Source organism: Mobula birostris, chromosome 6 (genome assembly GCF_030028105.1).
Source record: "Mobula birostris isolate sMobBir1 chromosome 6, sMobBir1.hap1, whole genome shotgun sequence".
NCBI classification, from domain to species: domain Eukaryota; kingdom Metazoa; phylum Chordata; class Chondrichthyes; order Myliobatiformes; family Myliobatidae; genus Mobula; species Mobula birostris.
Window position 1 is genome coordinate 141,373,382 of NC_092375.1, and position 14,226 is coordinate 141,387,607.

Genomic DNA, 14,226 nt, shown 5'->3' on the forward strand with positions numbered 1-14,226 from the left:
GAAGCCTGCTTGAAGCAGCTGGCTACCTCAGACTGCCAAATCGACAGGTTAGAGATATTGCTGAACTCTCCAGCCCGCTGAGCAGGTCTTCAGTAATCAACCAGGTATTCCGTCTGGTCCGGATGCTTTCTGTGAGTTCAACTTTCTGAAGGATGCTTTCATGTGGGCCTCAGAGACTGAAATCACAGGGTCATAGGGCGGCTGTGGAAATTTGTGAAAGCACCTTCATGTTTTGATGGTCAAAGTGAGCATAAAAGGCACTGAGCACATTTGGGAGTGCAGTCTTCTGTCGCTTGGTGTCACTCTGTAGGACGTAATAGCATTCACGCCCTGTCACAACTGTCAAGCATCCTTAGGTGACTCAGGTTTGTTTTGGAATTGCCACCTTGCACATGCAATGGCTTTTTGGAGATTGTAGCTGGACCTCTTGTATTTAACTTGGTCACCAGAATAGAATGCCGATGTTTTGATCTCATGGTTCATCCAGGCCTTCTGGTTGGGGAAGAGCCTAAATGATTTTCTGAGAACACACACATCTACAACTGTTCTTGCAAAATCTGTGACAACCTTGGTGTATTTACTCAGATCCTCTGAGTCCTTGAACATGGCCCAGTCTACCAACTTGAAGCAATCACGTAACAGCTCCTCAGCCTCCCATGACCACCTCTTTGTTGTCCTTATCTCTGGATCCTGCTCTTTAGCCTCTGCCTGTATGCAGGTAGAAGGAGGACAGCTAAGAGATCAGATTTCCTGAAATGTAGTCTAGGTATGGAACAGCAGGCATTCCTAATCGTAGTGTAACAGGGGTCAAGTGTGTAGCATTCCTGGTGCTGCAGGTGACAGGTTCAAGATAAATGAGCAGAGGTTTCTTCAAACAAGACTGATTGAAGTACCAACAATGATTTGAAAAGTGTCAGGGCATGCTGTTTCTTGTTTGCCAATCACGACATTCAAAACATTGGATGCTTTACATCTGACTTTTAACATCTGTCTTTGGCAGCATGTAAACTGTGGTTGGGGTCACAGAAGAGAATGCTCTTGGCAAGGAGGACAGTCGGCACTTAATTATCAGGTGTTCCAGGTCAGGGGAGCAAGAGCACGGCAAGACCACAGTGTCCGAGCACTGCTAAGATTTTATCATGAAATAGAACCCCCCCCCCCCCTGCCCTTTTGCCTTCTCCAGAACCACTTTTGCAGTCCAGTCAATACAGCAATCTTGCCTTAGGTCTTCAGTCTTGTTCTCCAGCATCTGTACAGTTGCAAACAAGGTGCTGCGTAGAGGGCATTTCATCCCACCGTGTTTCAGCGTGGCCTGGCTTAGAGTCCTCCCCTCCTCCCTCTTTTCCAGCCATGATGCTGTACCTTGGTCCACTTAAAGGTGCTGTACCTGCAAGATTGAGGGTTAAGTCTGCCGAGTCTGTCAGAAGATCATGAAATCTCTAGTTCATTAAGAAGGTACAAAATACATTGCTTAAAGGGAAATTATAAGCTGTAGATTGAATGAGAGTAAGTCAGAAGTAGTATATCTGGAAACTTATAAGCAGCCTGCAACACATCACAATGATTCACCAGTGCCATCTTGAAACATCAGGACAATTGGTTAACTTGCTTAGCTTGTCTGTGTTGGGCAGATCTGCCAGTTAGTCAAGAGTTGCTCCGAAGGATCTTGCTTACAGGACGATGCTAGTTTGTAAAGGTGCCTGCTAACCAACCTTACACTGTGCAATAACTGTCCATATTCACACTTCACCCATGCATATTGTCCAGATGGATCTCATTCTTATAAGCTGTGCATAGGGACAGGCCAGAGCAGTTCAACCTCCGGACCCAGAATGATCTTAAATAACAGAGTAACACCACACACTCAACATTTTAGGAACAGCTTTTTCCCCTCTGATATTACATTTCTATACATTCCATGAACCCATGAACGTAACCTCACTCTTCTGCTCTCTTCTTGAACTTTTTAAATACTTATTGTAATTTATAATAATTTCTATGTATTGCACTGTAAAGCTGCTGCAAATAACAAATTTCATGCCATATGCCAATGATAACAAAACTGATTCTGGTTCTAATTCTGAACTTGCTAAAGGCATTTACATCAAATAAGCAACATTGCTTGTGCTCTCTGAACTTCTGATCCATATTCTCTGTCTAGCCAAGGTGTGCTGAATGCCGCAACACAATCACATTCTGCACGTTCGTACTTGTAAAGTCAAATCTCATCCCTGTTGGCCAACATTATATTCAACATGCTGTTATTATTTTCCCCTGTCAGACCTTGTCATACATATGTTTTGAAATTATCAGTCTGGATGGCGTGCAAAGCCAAGTTTTTCCCCACATCTTAGTCCACGTGACAGTAAAAAAGTAATTACCAATTATCAATCTATTCAGATTTGCTAACTGCTGGAGGTATACAGGAGATTCTGTAATTATGAACATCTCTGTTCTGACCTGTTATGTACTTTTATCACATTCCATCATGTGATTGATAAGAACTGGGGCACATGCCTGGACAGACACTAATCTCAATCAGACATCTTAATGATTTTTACAACATTTAACAGCTGGGTACAGTACTGACAAACAACACCTTATACTGAAAAGGATACTGCCATGCTGCAACCCACCAACAGGCATGTTGAAATAAAAACTGTAACTGGCTCTGACTTGTTTCCCTTTTGACCGAGTTTGCACCTAAATTTGCAGTTATTAAAAAAATAGCACATAGCTTCTGGTAGGTTTGTGATTCTCATGAATGGTACAGTCACGTGCATTCAAAGAGTAATGCACACAAAATACTCAGCAGGTCAGGCCACATCTGTGAAAAGGAATAAACAGTTGGCGTGTTGGGTCAAGAACCTTTGTCAGGACTGGAAAGGAAGGAAGAAGATGCCAGAATCAAATGGTAGGTGAGGGAGGGAAAGAAAGACAAGCTAGAGGGTGATAGGTGAGTGATAGGCGAAGCCCCCTTCTTTTCCAGACACGACGAAGGATCTTGGCTCAAAACGTCGACTGTTTATTTATCTTCATAGATTCTGCCAGCCCTGCTGAGTTCCTCCAGTATTTTGTTGGTGTTACTCTGGAATTTCAGCATCTGCAGAATCTCTTGTGTTTATGCATTCAATGAGTTGCTTCCATGGTGAATTCAATCTGTTTCAATATGCTTGGAAGTACTCAATATAAAAACATACTCAGTTGTTGAATTCTTAGGTTTGCTGCCTTGCAGAAGGTAAAGAGTGAGAATAAAGGGTGCCATTTCTGTTTGGCGGCCAGTAACTAGAGGTTTTCAGCTGGGGTCGGTGTTGGGTCTGCTACTTTTCACATTATATATCAGTAATCTGAATGACAGAATTGATGGCCTTGTGGCCAAGTTTGCAGTTGAAACAAAGATAGGTGGATGGGCAGGTAGTGTTGAAGAAGGATTTGGAAAGATTAGGAGAATGGTCAAGGAACTGCCAGATGGAATGCAATGTAGGGAGGTACATGGTCATGCACTTTGATAAAAGGAATAAAGACATACACTATTTTCTAAATGGGGAGTGAATTAAGAAATCGGAAGTCTAAAGGGACTTGGGGGTCTTAGTGCAGGATTCCCGAAAGGTTAAGTTGCAGGTTGAGTCAATAGTATGGAAGGCAATGTTAGCATTCATTTCGAGAGCACTAGAATATAAAAGCAAAGGTGTAGTACTGATCCTTTATAAGACATTGGTCAGACCACATTTGCAGTGCTGTGAGCAGTTTTGGACCCCATATCTATGAAAAGATGTGCTGGCATTGGAAAGGGTCCAGAGGAGGTTTATGAGAATGATCCTGGAAATAAAGGATTAATATCTGAAGAACATTTGATCACTCTGGGTTTGTACTCACTGGAGTTTAGAAGAATGAGGGGGAATCTCATTGAAACCCACCAAATATTGAAAGACCTAGATAGAGTGGATGGGCAGAGGTTGTTTCTAATAGTGAGAGAGTCTAGGACCAGAGCCCACAGAACACAAGGACGTTCCTTTAGAATCAAGTTGAGGAAGAATTTCTTTAGCCAGAGGACCATGAATCTGCAGAATTCATTGTCACAGATGGTTGTGAAGGCCAGGTCATTGGGTATATTTAATGCAGAAGTTTATATTTCTTGATTCATAAGAGCTTCAAAGCTTACAGGGAGAAGGCAAGAGAATGGGATTTAGAGGGAAAATAAATCAGCCGGAAAATAAATCAGCCATGATCAAATGCACAGCAGACTCGATGAGTTGAATGGCCTAATTCTGCTCTATGTCTTACGGTCTTAATTTTATGTTCACTAATGTTTTGGGGGTGGATGTCACAGCAGTTAAATCTGTCTATGGGTGGAATGGAAAGTGGCTGCAGGGCTGTATGTGGACTGGGTGCACAGCGGCTTTCGGCTAGAGAGTCACTGGGATTCTGAACAGAAGGAAAATTAATTATTAGAGTTTTACTATAAATGGTAATGTGATTTGCATGATTATGTGGATTTCAAAGGGATGTCTTGTTGTGAATTAAGTCTGTGGTGTGCTTTACAAGTGGGTGGAAATTGAGTTAATTATATATGGCTAAAGGTGATTAAATGAACACTAAAGAGAACTGGTAGTACCTGTATTATATAAACAGGTAGATCTGTGGTTGTGATCATAAATACAGGTGAACCTCAAGGCTACATGCTTAGGCCCTGCTCTATCCTTTTTACACCCATGCCTGTGTGGCTAAGCAATGCTCAAATTTGCCCATGACACCTCGCTGGCAAGTTGTTTAACTTCGATGGTACCAGCTCAGCCCCTGCTTCCATATTTCCATCACAGTAACTGTAGTATCAGAGCAAAGAGAAGTTTCTTAACACCAATGAGGAAATTAAAGGGAAAATGCAGACTCAATCTCCATTGAACACAGAGACAGAATTATCAAGTACTGCAGCTATTTAATCCATTGTATATGTCACAATTTGCTGAAAGTTTGACTTAATTAACTACATTCCCTGTATTTTCCTTTGAGTCCTGGAAATTATTTTTTAAAATTTTATTTTACAGATACAGTGAGGAACAGGCCCTGCTGTCCTAGCAAGCCACACTGCTCAGAAACCCACAGGACAATTTACAATAACAAATTCACTGACAAACCGGTACACCTTTGAACTGTGGGAGGAAACTCATGAAGTCAATAGAGTGAATGAACAAACTCCTACAGACCGTGCCAGGATTGAATGTCACACTAACTACTACATTACTCTTCTAAATATTTAGTCAATTTCTGTTTGAAAGTTCAAAGTAAATCTATTATCAAAGTACATATATGTCACCATATACAACCCTGAGATGCATTTACTTGTGGGCATTCTCAATAAATTCACAATAGAATAATAACCATAATAAAATCAATGAAAAACCATGCCAGCTTGGGTTTTCAAACAGTGTGCAAAAGATAACAAATACAGAAAGAAAGAAAAAATAATAATCAATAAATAAGCAAAGAACATCAAGAATGTGAAATGAAGCATCCTCGAAAGTGAATCCATAGATTGTGGGAGCATTTCAATAATGAAGCAAGTGAAGTTATCCCCTTTGGTTCAAGAGCCTGATAGCTGAGGGGTAATAACGGTTCCAGAAACTGGTGATGTGAGTCCTGAGGCTCCTGTACCTTCTTCAAGAAGGGAGCATGAGAGCACGACCAGGGTGGTGGGCATCCCTGATGATGGATGCTGCTTTCCTGTGACAATGTTTCGTGTTGCTGTACTCTGATGGGGAGGGTTTTACCAGTGATGGACTGGGCTGTATCTACTACTTTTTGCAGGATTTTCCTTTCAAGGACATTTGTGTTTCCATATCAGGCTGTGATGCAGCCAGTTAATATCTTCTCCACTACACATCTGTAGAACTTTGTTAGAGTGTTAGATGTCCTGCTGTACCTTCACAAGCTCCTAAGGTGGTGTTGTGCTTCCTTCCTAATTGCGTTTGCACGCTGGGCCCAGGATAGGTCCCCTGAAATATTAACACTGAGGAATGTGAACATGCTGACTCTCTCCACCTCTGATCCTCCAATAAAGGCTGTCTCACGGAGGTTTCTTCCTCCTTTCAGCTGCATGTGGCATAGTGGTTAGTACTGTCAGAGTACGGTGCTAGCAATCACCGATTGGAGTTTGATTCCAGCCGCTGTCTGTAAGGAGTTTTTACATTCTCCCCATGAATGTGTGGGTTTCCTCCAGGTGCTCTGGTTTCTTCCCATATTCCAAAAACATATGGTTAATGTTAGTGAGCTGTGGGCATGCTATGTTGGTGTTAGAAGCAGGGCGACACTTGTGGACTGACCCAGAACAATCCTTGTTGAAGCAAATGACACATTTCACTGTATGTTTTGATGATAAGTAAAGCTAATCTCTTCAATCTTAACTGTCTCAATGTAATTTATAGCAGAGTGTTGGGCTGACAATTGTTGCAGTTAAATTACAGATTTTAATAAATATGTATCTCATCTTTCGTTGACAGATTAAATTACTTGCAACTTCTGAGAATGGTCAAATAGCAAAATACAATGTACTAAATGCTGAAACTTGAAGTAATATTTTTAAATGGGGGTTGGTGAACAAAAATTTTAGATAATTGCAGATCTTAATAGCCAATAAATAGATGTGTGAAATATCTGCGTCTTTTCCAAAAGTCATAGTTATTAAACCCTCTATTATTGAGTTGGCAGGAAAGTTCTTTTCGTCTGTCTCAATGTTGTGGTTTGAAAACGTTGGTTGTGAAACTGTGAGTCATTAATTGAAGGGATTGCAACATATAAAAGGCAACAGCAGATAAAGGCTCAGTGAGAGGGAGAGAGATAGAGACATCATCAGCAGCTAAGTACCAAAGCTTGTCAAGATGCAGTCATTTCTATTGACTTTCGCTGTACTTCAGGCTTTCCAATACTGTGCTGGTATTTAAAATTTAAAAGTTATTTTTTCATTAAGATGCCATGAAAACTGCTTTCGGAATGCCGACTGAATGAATTCTAGGAAGTTCAGAACAGGCAGGTTACTATAAATGCTAAGTACCCTTATTGCTGACTTATTTTACAGCCATCCCAGTGTTTGACTTCCTTCCAGTCTTTGAAGATGCACTGAGGCAATCCATTATACGGCTGAACAGTGACACAGCTGGTGGTTACCTGTTTGCTGCCATCAGTAACGAACTGTTGCATGTAAGTATTATTTCATCAAACAAGACTTAAGTTATTCTTCATTTGTGTATTTATTTTGTTTGATCTTCTCTTCATATTTGTTTTAACTCTCCCTCATGTCCTATTTCTGGCAGTCTGCTGCTGTCACTTCTTTAATCTTTCACACAGCTGCAACGTATGTTTCTTACATAACGTATCCTGCAACTTATCATTTAGTTTTCTGTCTCCTCCTCTTAGGTGTTCTGCACATGTATTTCTACCCACTATTTCTTTGATCTCTTCAGTTGGGATATCAAATATTAATTAATTCTCTCTTCTCTCTTTCATTTGTCTTCCTTAACTTTTGTCCCAATGATTCTGTTTTTCTTTCTCTGAGGCTGTTACCTTTTTTAAAATTTAGTCTTGTGAAATAAGTAGTGTTTTAATGGTCTGAAAAGGCAGTCGATTATCTGATAATCCATTTGAGGTATTCCTTCTGTACCGGTGGGGAGCCCACATGGGTTAAAGGTTTGCTTCTCTGTTTCGGTGTGGGACGTGAGAAGAGAACATTCCAACAGGTAAACTGAGCTTCTAAGATACAGAATTGTCCTCAGTCACTAAGTTCACCTGAAGATAAACAGTGAACCTGGCAAGTTCTTTTTTTCCATTTGTTCAAGGTATTGAGAAGCTTAATTACCAAAGCTTGAAGAACTGCTAGACATTTGATTTAGAAACTGCCGTAAAATCCTTTATCATCTTTATAGTTTTGTGGTAAGGTTCCTCCAACCATGAAAAAGTTCCAGTCAGCAGATGTCCGGAACATTACTCTCGTTAGCATTGTTCCTTGGACCGTGCCTATCCCTTACTCTAGATGCTGAAGAGCAGGTGGCAGTGCAGTAAACGACAGTAGTGGAAACTGAGTTGCTTATTACCTCAAGACAGCAACAATAAACAAGTATTGTGCACACTATGCTCAGAAAATGCCTGCTGCACAATAGATATACAGATAGGTCTATCTTTCTATAATATTTCTGTCAGCCTCATCCCTTTTCTGCTTACTTTCAAGATATTCTTAATAATCTATCCCTTGAGTTTTGAACTGGAACTTTGCATCCAGGCTTCAGAATTCCCCTTTGAAGCTTCCTATCACTTTAAGTCTTTCTTGTTCTTTTAACATGTTCACTGAAACTTACTTCCTTCACCAATTACTATCGCAATCCATAAAAAATGTCTCTAAGTGACTCAAATCTAATTCCCTGTAGTGTTTGTCAACTAAATGAGAATGGCTATCATACATCCACAGCTCCTTTGAGCCAACTTCATTGCGAGTTGTAATCCTTGTAATGCTGACCTATCCATATTGTAAATTGTTAGCAATTTCAATGCCTTACTTACAAATAATTGCTGCAGGTCAATGTGAAAATGTGCGGTTTCAGTGACTTCAGAAGATTTTCATTTACCTTAATAAAGCTGGCAATTCACATCTGATAAATCTCTGTGTTTCATTCCTTAGATTATCCCATCAGGACAAGATGATATTTCTGTGGACCTGAGATTTACTGCAAGGGAGACACTCTGTCCCAAAAATAGTGGAGTAGAGATCGAAAACTGTCAGCTGAGTAGAAACCCCCTGGCTGTGAGCATTATGTTTTTTTTAAATTCATTGACCTTAATGTTGTGGTTATAATGATGAAGAAACTGTGTACAATTGTCCTGATTATACTGTGAAAACTGACGGCATATTCAGAGTACAAGCTAACATTCTGGAATTGCCATAATGAAGCCTTGTCCTCCACTAGTTGAGCAGTGCAGGACCTCAAAAGAGAGCAAATACTTAATTGGCTTGAACTTGGCAGTATGGGATCAAGCAAGGGTCTATATAAGCATATTTATTTTTTAAATGGAACTACTGAAATGAAGAGAACTTCAAAATATTATTCACACTGTAACAACCCTGGAAATGAAATTATTGGTAACTGGATATTTAATGGCATAATAGCATACTTTCAGGCAAGCACTTTCTGTCACAGATAAGCTGACACATTTCCACGGGATAATTATTTCATACACACTTAAAACAAAGTCAATATTTAGTTATTTTATTAATGAAATAACTAAATATTGACTTTGTTTTAAGTGTGTATAGAGTTTTAATTGATACTTTAATCATAAGTTTATGTCACATCTTCATTTCTGTTCCTCTAACACATTTTAAGATGGGTTCTAGTCCTTCTCCAGGCAAATGCGTAAAATCTTGTACCGTAAAACACTGTTAAGCTGTGCTGTCTTTCCGATAAGATATTAAACCAGTATTCTAGTTATTCTCTCTTGTGGTTGTTAAACAACATCATGAGATTATTTCAGAGAGCTAATAAATTACCCCCCTACCCATGTTGATCATTACTGGGCTGGAGTATTTTGCCAATATCACATTGTTGTTTGTGGGAGCTTACTCAGCATGTCATTTTCTGTATTACCCTAGTAATTCCACTTCAAAAAACAAAACCCAATTGGGTACTCAACATTTTGGGATGCTTTATAACGCACAATATAAATGCAAATCTTTATTTTACATCAATATGGTTATTCCTACTTTAAACCACAGGAAATGGTGACATGTCACAGCAGCGTTGGCTATTCATTAGGAAAATTTGTTGATGTTTTTCTACGTTGCAAGAATGCAAGAAGCAGATTTGTGGACAGCAGCAGTGCATCCGCCTCCTTTGAAAGCAGTGAAGAGGTAAGCTGCAAGTTTATTCTGAATGCCAGTTAATATTTATATGGTATTTATTGGATTGCATGAAGTAAAATCTTGTCCTTTGCTACAGATGAGATATAGTTTCACTGCTGCTTATTGACAAGTTCTGAATTGCCTTTCCCAATTTACATAAATGTGTTTAAGACCTACTCATTTCTAATCAATCAAATCAATTTATCAATCAAGTTTAGTTTAACCTTGAATTTTAAATATTTGCCAAGACATCAAATCATTTTAATTGAATTCATATAATGAAAATTGGGTGGTGGAATGGAGATATGTCTCTACCAAAGGAGCTGAAAGGCACTCCACCCTTGGGCAAGGTGTAACACCTGCTTGTCCCCCTGGTCTGGATCACGTGAAGCCATGGGATCAGGTGGTGGATGGTCGTATGAGCAGCTGGCGCATAACACAAGTCCTAGTTATGCAACCACTGCTGTCAAGCAGTCACCCTCTGAAGTGATAATGATAATGGCTGAGGTACCCATCTTGTAAAGACACTACCCAGAAGAAGGCAATAGCAAATCACTTCTGTAGGAAAATTTGCCAAAAACAAACATGGTCATGGAAAAACAATGATCGCCCACATCATACAACACAGCACATAACAACAACATTGATAGTGAAAATCACTTACATTTTTAATTGTATGTTTTAAAATGGCAAGCGCCTCCCTGTGAAAAGGTATAATGATATACAATCTTAACTCTGGAGCATGATTCCTAAGTCTGATCCAACCCAATTGTTCATGGTTGGTAAAGGGCCAGTTTAAAACCTGATCTGAGCACAGCTTTCAAACAAAACTAGATAGTTAGGGTGATGGTGGTAAAGGGTATGAAACTTAAAGTAATATCCAAAACTGCTGGTAATATGCATTAGCTCTGGAATTCCAGCAAAGGTGAACAGAATTATGGTCCAGTTGTTGACCCTATGAGTATGATTTTAGAGAGGGTAGGTTTTAGACAAGGTACAAACTTCTCTACATGCCACAGAGTTTTACCTCCATTGCAGACATCTTCTGGAAGTCAGCTTGGTTGACAGGCTTGCTTTAAGCTTGTAGGTGTACATCGGGAAGGAGTCTCCAAATATAATTGGTAGAAAGGAGAGATGCTTCATTCACAGATGGTCTAATGGGGGAGCTCTTTTCAATGTATCTGACTCCGAGCATGTAAGTAAGCTTGGAAATCCATATTCCTGTGTCACAAACACTTGCCGTCCCTCTAAAGCACTGCCCATTTCCCTTCAGTGGTTGGTATTCCCAAACTCATGGGAAAATCTATTGTAGAGAAGTTAGAAGAGCAGCTTCTAGGCTCATGAGGGTATGTAAATGATCAGCTCAGTTTGAACTGGGATTGTTTTAAGTACCTCATCCGCCACTCGGAAATCCAGGTGGACAAGATGCCCCCAGGCTGTGCCATCAAAAGTTTAACATCATATTTGACCCAAGTAACTATTTCTGTGGATTGAATTTACCAGCATTGGCAAAGTTTAGAGATAAAGCATATTTTGAACAATTAGAAAGGAATGGAAAGCATCTGAGATGGGTGGAAGTATAAAATAAATGTTGCATTAATTTATCCTTTTCAGACTAAGGTCTTGGTTAAGGTATGTTGAGGAATTGAATATTATGCCAATTTTGTTATGCTATAATGTTATGAATAACTTCTATGTCAAGCGTGCTATGGAACAAAAAAATGTAAAACTCCTTGTGTCATGAGTCATCGCCATATCTTCAGTCAAGCTTAAGATGCACTTACGTTGTTATAGCTATCTCACACAGATTTGTGTGATTTATTGGGAGATGGGGAGATAGCTGCAGTGTTTAGAGCTTAGTCATAGGATTACCATACTTTGGGATTGCATGTGGCTGATGGAGCCCACCTGGCCCCTCAGAATGTAAAATCAGTTCAATTACACTGACAGGAAAAGAGATCCTCCCTCAAGAGCATGTGACAATGATTTTACAGGCCTAAAGCACCAAAATATCCTACCCTGCAATTCCAAAAGAAAGGAACTTGGATTTTAGGAGAAAAATATTGGTATTACCCCCAGGGAGCTGTCCTTAATCACCAAAAAGAACTATCTCTTATTCTGTATTAAGAAAATCAAACTAATAAATACAAGAGAATGATATAGATTTGTATTATTAATCCATATGATATAGAAACCTATTTTGGCTCATTGAATCAATAATTATTCACCGAACAATCCCATTCTCCCTGTAATTTTCCTTATAATTGATTCTCCCCACATTTTATCAATTCCCCCTATTTTCTACCACTCATTTATAGACTAAGTGTAATTTAAAACCATTTAACCTATCAACCTGCACATCTTTGAGTTGGGGAGGTAAATGGAATGCTCACAGTCACAGGGAGAACACACAAATGTCACACAGACAGCACCAGAGGCTGCAATTGAACCAAAGCTATTGGTAACACCATCCTGACACCTTTCACTATTGAGCACCCCGGACTTGGAGACAGATCAGAGCAGGAATGGGGAGTCAGGGAGCTAAGTAGATGCCTTCTGCACATGGTTTTACAAGCCTTCCTCCCAGGCCTATTTGAATATACAGCTTATACCAATTACTCCGCCTTGTAAAGTATTTTCTTCACAACATTTTTCTTCACTTCTAACATCAGCCTTGATGTTTTCATTGTAGGTCATGTACCAGAGGGGATCAAAATTTCAGGATGAGTACTACTCATCAGTAAGTATAAATGACCATTAAAATCTGTCCAGTCACTACATGGTGGTCACATAGCCGTGCCTCTTCCAGTTATCAAGCCTCGCCAGGTGCTGAGGACGTAGCCCTCTGAGCAATCCTGGGAGGCCAGTGGAGTACGAGGAGGTGGTTGAAGACCTTATTACTCATTCACAGTGTGTAGGCATTGGCCATTTACCTTCCATCCCTGGGAGACAATGAACCAAATCTTTAAGCCACCGCCATGTATGCCCTTTGCACTCACGACTTAAGTAACCTGGTGGTCAATAAACATCCTCCAGTTCAAAGGGTAGGTGAGTTCCTGTCTCCATGGCACAGAGTGGCGCCAATTGTCAAGTCAGCAGAGAACCTTTTGTGACATTTGACATGAGTTAGAAATGCATCTCGTAAGGTATCACAGAATGGAAAGTCTCACGTTGATTACCAGGATAATGCGCCCCATTTCTTTAAAATTCAGATCCCTTTGCCTTCTGTGGCACTGAGTCGTGGCACTTGTTAACTGGTTCCAGTGATACCTCCATAGAGGCCATTATCTGAGGAGAATATTCAAACAGCGTGCTGTCAGTTGTGTGGGAGCCATACTGGAGTTCTATGCTACATCTTATTTCAGGCAGTGTCTTCCTGAGTTTGTGAGGCCACGTGGTAGAAGTGTCCCAGGCATGTACCCTCATGGCACAAGTCATTCCAAATTAAAAGGACATCTTGTGAATACTGGTACAGTGGAGATATCATCAGATATCAAACACACTCCAACTACTACCACTTGCCCATGGGTTGCTAACGACTAAAATGACATAGGATCCAACCATGAGACTATTGGGTTTACACTCTCTTCGCTCCACACTAGATCGACTGGAATAGGCAACAACCTGATGAACATCAGAGGAACGGCTCTGCTATGGAAAAGAAAATTAACCAGAGACAGAATATGAACCGGGGTCTGTCAACCAAGAAGATTCCACGTCGTAAACAGAGGCCGGAATAAGCAGTCAAAATATGTTCAAAACTGCATAAGTATATACCATGCATGCTTTAAAGTAAGCAGTAGAAGCTTAAAAAAATCTTAATTGTATCTTTCATTCAGTGATATAAGTTACATTGCTCCTTATGTACAAGTTGAAAGCAAGACAATAAAGCAAGTCGATGATAGTGTGAAATGTCCTGTCACAGTTTTGTGATAACTGACAATCTGAAAATGCCCCAGACTTGTTCTCAGGCACTGAAATGAATCATAAATTAATTAATGAAGTTGAAAATATCTCAGACTATTGCCTTCAAAAGAATTCTTGGTAGATAAACCAAATCTGGAACATAAATGAAACTAGAGTCACAGCAGGTTATATTTATAAGTTAGGTAAGAAGTGCTTCTCCTGTTTACATTCCCATGGTTTGCGTGACCTCCTGGTCGGCTTTGGATGAGTTGAAGAGAGTGTGGAGAATTGTTTTCCAGAATGGAAATTGTTGGTCCAGAAGACTTTCTGTTTCTTGGCTTGTCCAAGCAAATTAAATGTCTGAGGTTCGAGGAGGAGGATGGAGAAGTGTAACTGGATGTGAATGCAGGAAACTGAGGCAGGAGTCAAATGCTCAG

The 14,226-nt window shown here is 40.0% G+C and overlaps 1 protein-coding gene across 1 annotated transcript; it reads left to right on the forward strand.

Moving 5' to 3' along the window:
- The first annotated feature begins 6,802 nt into the window (after positions 1-6,802).
- On the forward strand, positions 6,803-13,795 carry LOC140198595 (secreted phosphoprotein 24-like). The gene is made up of 6 exons (XM_072259594.1): positions 6,803-6,930; positions 7,073-7,194; positions 8,666-8,788; positions 9,758-9,892; positions 12,576-12,623; positions 13,486-13,795. Exons 1-6 carry the CDS (start codon positions 6,876-6,878, stop codon positions 13,621-13,623), a joined length of 621 nt encoding a protein of 206 aa, XP_072115695.1. The 5' UTR covers positions 6,803-6,875; the 3' UTR covers positions 13,624-13,795.
- The last annotated feature ends 431 nt before the right edge of the window (positions 13,796-14,226 follow it).